This window comes from Manduca sexta, unplaced genomic scaffold (genome assembly GCF_014839805.1).
Source record: "Manduca sexta isolate Smith_Timp_Sample1 unplaced genomic scaffold, JHU_Msex_v1.0 HiC_scaffold_812, whole genome shotgun sequence".
NCBI lineage: Eukaryota > Metazoa > Arthropoda > Insecta > Lepidoptera > Sphingidae > Manduca > Manduca sexta.
This window is the reverse complement of record NW_023595642.1, coordinates 6,812-12,081: the sequence shown is the minus strand read 5'-3', so window position 1 is coordinate 12,081 and position 5,270 is coordinate 6,812. Positions and strand designations below refer to the sequence as shown.

Here is a 5,270-nt window from a genome sequence, read left to right as displayed (position 1 = left end):
GTAGGCAACCTCGTCAAAGTGATGATTGGTGTTTTGTTAAAAAATTTGAAAGATCCATTTTGTTTCCCATGAGTATAGGGGAAAGGATGGTCCGCCCAGGCAGAGCCCCCTGTACCTGGGTAAGCCTAGCGTAATCCGCGCAGAGTGTCGGCCGGTACTCTGGCGGGGCCCTACTCGAGACCGAACTTCCCATCAGCCACGCATCCCCTCGCTAGTTTAATTCATTTTATTCACTTTTTTAATCGTTTCGTGCAACGGGCTCTTTTGCAAGTTATCGCATCATTTTTTAGGATTGTTTCAGTTCAGAAACATTTGGATTCCCATTTAGAAGAGCATTCTCCCAAACCTCATAGGACTGTGTCTTTTTAGTGGCAGCTTTAGTGCACTCAGAATTGCATTGAAAGGTTCTGTCAGTGGCCGCAGATGACTCTTCAATAATAAGTTTACCGTGTTCGAATAATTTCACCTAACAGTGATCAGACATGCCCAGCGGTTCATGCACACTGGTTAAATACATTTCGGTTGGACAAGTCATCAATATAAGATCTAGACGGGCGGCAGTGTCCCTTGATCGATCAGCGAGCCTGGTGATCTCATTAACCACTTGTATCAAATTATTTTCAACTGCAAATATAGATGCTTCCTTCCCTGCGTGGTCAGTTTTCGATGACCCAAGCCATTGCTTATGATGCGCGTTGAAGTCCCCTAAAATAACTATTTTATCTACTTCAGAATTATTTCTTTGGTATGGTTTTAATTCCTCAGACAAATGCTCAAAAAGACTAGTTGTATATTTGTTTCCTTTGTGAGATCTGTAAAGACACCCATAGATCCACCGCTGGTTGCCATACATTATTTGAATCCATAGGACAGGAAAACTATTATTTTTACGTAGACGTTGGTAAACCAAATCGGAACGGATGTAAACACATGTACCAGCGTAGTGTTCGAAATGTATTTCAAGCACGTAGCCATTACATTTTAAAGAATCCTTATTTTTTGGATCACCGATTTTCGTTTCTGTCAAGAATAGGAGAGGAAGACGCTCTGTTTGGAGATGATGGTGAACTTCGTGGAGATTCGAGCGCAGTCCGCGAATATTGGCAAATTGTATTCTACATAACGTAGTGGAAGCGTTATTAGGCATGATTACTTTTATTAAGCTTACTCTTTACTTAACCATTGTCAGATGTTAATGTTAATGTTGATTCAATTTTTTGCCCGATCAAGGTCCAAATATGGTATTGCCGCTTTGCGGGTGTCATGATCATCGCTGACCGCGGCTGATCGTTCAGCCACGCTTTGTCAATGTATCCTAACCGCTCAGCTACCACAATGAGCTCAGCGGTGTGTACCGCTGGCAGCGGTACGACGACACGGTTCTCATGTCAACGTTACGTAGCGACGCCGCTGCCCGCTTCGCTTTGTTTCGGCCATTCTTCCTATTGCCCCATACATGCCGCCCGCTTGTCGCTCTGCCGCTCGCCGTTCGTTTCAAACATCATTTCAAAGTATCTGTTGCAACTACAGATATGTAAATAAAGATTAAAAAGTTTGATATTGTTCATTTATTATTTGACTAAGTCTCGCTCGCGGTTTCGCTCGCGCAAAATGCCTTTCCGGTTACGCAAGTCCGTAAAAGTCAGTGAAATTTAGTAGGTCATCTGGACCATGTCAGCGCCATATAATCTATGTGTCCAATTTCATTGAAATCAGTTTCTAGCTGTTTTTAGATTTACAACTAACAAACATCCAAATTATTCATTGGTTACAAAATATTACAGCTTCTTTAATTTTATGATTGATCATAGACTGTAATACGTGGATGACTTCACACGCACAGATGCATAAAACTATTTTATTAACTAAAGAAATTTACATAAACGTCTTTTAATACCCGCATATGAGCCAAATGTAGTATCACCAATGTTCCAGATAACTTAAATGTAACAACATAAATAGCGGTGCTAACGTTTCTCATGACATTCAGCCTCGGTATTTCATAATGTACTTTGCTTTTTTAAACACATTCTTTTTACTCTGTCTGCACTTTGCTGATAGTTTGGCGCCGTTTAGCCTTGGCAATGGATACAGATACTTATCGAAAGAAGTGAACTCTATGGTGGCAAACTTCGATAAATCAACGATTGAAACGAAATGGCTTCAACAACCATTGGATCATTTTAATAAAACTGATGACAGAATGTGGAATATGAGGTATTTCGAGAGACTTGATAAATGGCGGCCAAAGGGTCCTGTATACTTATTTATAAATGGCGAAGATGAAGCCACTCAAGCATTTTTACAAACTGGAATAATGTATGAACTGGCGAAAGAAACTAAGGGTGCGATGTATCTGTCAGAACATAGATATTACGGTAAGAGCATACCGTTTGACGATTTGAGTACGGAGAACCTAAAATACTTAAATTCGAAGCAAGCACTAGCTGATGTAGCAAAGCTGATAGAGGAAATAAAACTGTTACCTCAGTTTAAATCGTCAAAAGTTGTCGTAGTGGGAGGATCATACGCAGGCAATTTAGCGACTTGGATGGAATTGCTCTATCCTCAATTAATAGATGCCGCCATTGCTAGTAGTGCTCCAGTTGTTGCAAAGAAAGATTTCTACGAATACTTAGAGAACGTTAGCGAGGATTTTGAACAACATGGTACTCCAAATTGTCTCGATAAAATTGCGGAAATATTCAAAAGGTATGATGAGTTGTTTAAATCACCGGATGGTATTGCAAAATTAAAGGCAGAAGAACACATTTGCGATAAGACCGATATGAACAAAAATGAAAATAAGCAAATATTCTTCCTAGATAAAAGTTCTGAATTTATGTACACGGCGCAATATGGGAATCCAAAAATCGATTTAAAAGCCACTGTGAAGATTTAATTAGCACATCAGCAATAAATTCATCTAAAGATGAAGTGTTGTGGAATGCAAAAAACGATTGTTTTGATTACGATTTTGACGAAATGATAAAGAGCATGAAAGAAATTGACTGGCTAATGTCCTGGACGTACCAAACTTGTACTGAATTTAGCTATTTTCCGACCAGTTCTTCAGATAAGCAACCATTTACGAAAAATATTCGAATGGACTTATTTTACAAAATGTGTAGCAGCCTTTACGGTCCCACGTTTAATGAACAAAGGATTGAGGAAGGAGTTAAAAATACTAACGAATTATTTGGAGGTCTAAAGCCAAATGTTTCTAATGTAGTGTTTGTGAATGGTGATTTAGATCCTTATCATAAACTTGGAGTTTTAGAAGACGTTTCTTATGATGCTCCGGCGAAAGTGATACCTCGAGCATCGCATTGCAGAGATTTATTTTCTAATAGGCCTGGCGATCACCAAGAATTGAAAGAAGCAAGAAATTATATAAAATACTTAGTGAAGAAATGGATTGGAGCTGGTGATTATATTATAAAGCGGGAATAAATTTACTGTGGACATATTATATTCATCACTTTGAATTAGAAGGATGTTGACCAAATACACGAATAATTATAATATTAAATAATATTGATTAATAGCTTCTAGTTATTATAAATGTAATCATTCCAAGGTTTTACGCAGCATACGTATTTCATAAATAAAACGAAAGGCATATTGAAAAATATTATGTATATTTACTCATACATGTTCTTCCTTATAATAGGTTACTTGTTAACCAACACCCTATGTTACACAATAATGTCGGATGTTGATGTTTAAAATTCTTTATAAAAATATGATTACATGTCTTACTCGATATAATTTTACATATTAAATATAATAATTATTTCTTGCTAAGTGGAAAATGCTTTAAATTTGTCAAAGTCTATTTATTTCTCATTGTGCCCCAAATTGAAGTCACAATCATAATTTAATGTTCAAAAATGTTGTGCTTTCTAACAATTTTTATCAATTCCTTTCTATGTTTCGTTATATCCAGCTATAAACGTTTCAGTATCTATATAATTATCTATAATAATGCATAAGATACAAAATGGTAACCTGTGTAGCACCTCCGATATAATAAAATTGTGAAGAGCTACATTTCAGTATAATATAAAAAGCATAAAAATATATTCCGCTAAAAAGAACTATTCTTACAACCAGCATAGTTCTTTTAAGGAATGTATTATTTAATTCTAAAACTTAAATAACGAATACATATATTACAACTAAAGTGTACACAATTATCATTGAAATATACATGAAAAAACCTAACGAATTAAGTTGTGACAACAAATTACATTAAACATTGTCAACTTAATTAACTTAACTTAATCAATAAAATATTAAATGAGTATTGGAGATAAAATGTTTAATAGAATATAAAATGTTAAAATATCTACCGAAAACAAGAAAGATTTATTTACAATAGAATATTACTTCATAAGGTTACAATAAATTTACTTAAACTACGATTAATTCATATCGAATATATACCACAATGATAATATACAGACTTACAACAGTAATACTAACATGAGACATCAAGAACATTCAGATATTGGAGTGGCCAAGGTGGTCTTCCGCCTATTTTCAAAAGTAAATAATCAATATGAGATTAAAAAATATGTCTCTATTAATATCCCAACCCTGTATTGACTAGGATTGATATAAGCATAAAAAATAAAAAAAGATATCAAAACGCACAGAATATGCTGAACACGCAAATATCGTTTAAATTAATTGGCAGTGATAGTTAACTTAAGGTATTCAAGCTTATCTACGTCTACAATATCACTTAAATATGCCTTATCTACTTATTCATAGAAGATACAAACTCTGCTTTTATGTTTGCTGTTTTAAAAATTGACCGCTGACGTATCAATCCACTCATCTTACATTCTATTATCTCCTTAACTCAACCAGCTTCGGTATCGCTATTTCGATTGTTTTTAAATCTTCAATACCTTCAGTTTTCATTTTAAATTCGCGATAACTTAAAACATTACGAATATTTACACCAATTCTAATTTCAATACCGTCACATCGATATGATTTCCTACAAATATTCGCTTCAAAAAAGACATCAGTCTTTGGTCAATTATCATTTACATATTTTTTACAACAGCTACTGTTTCATTAATATTTCCTAACATCGATGTGACAATATTCTTAAATCGAGTCTAATATCGGGTAGTATTGCCGTGTTTGTGGTGTTGCACTTTAATCCCACTCTCCGATGAACATGTGGCGTGCGTGTGGGGCTGGTGGTGGTGGGAAGCCACGTCCAGGCATGGGCAGGCGGCCGTATAACGCGT

The 5,270-nt window shown here is 35.5% G+C and overlaps 1 protein-coding gene across 1 annotated transcript; it reads left to right on the top strand.

The window, feature by feature from the left end:
• The first annotated feature begins 2,005 nt into the window (after positions 1-2,005).
• LOC115441453 (thymus-specific serine protease) lies at positions 2,006-3,755 on the top strand. The gene is given in 2 exon segments (XM_030166246.2): positions 2,006-2,872; positions 2,875-3,755. Coding segments are annotated over 2 exon segments (1,446 nt in total). The 3' UTR covers positions 3,454-3,755.
• The last annotated feature ends 1,515 nt before the right edge of the window (positions 3,756-5,270 follow it).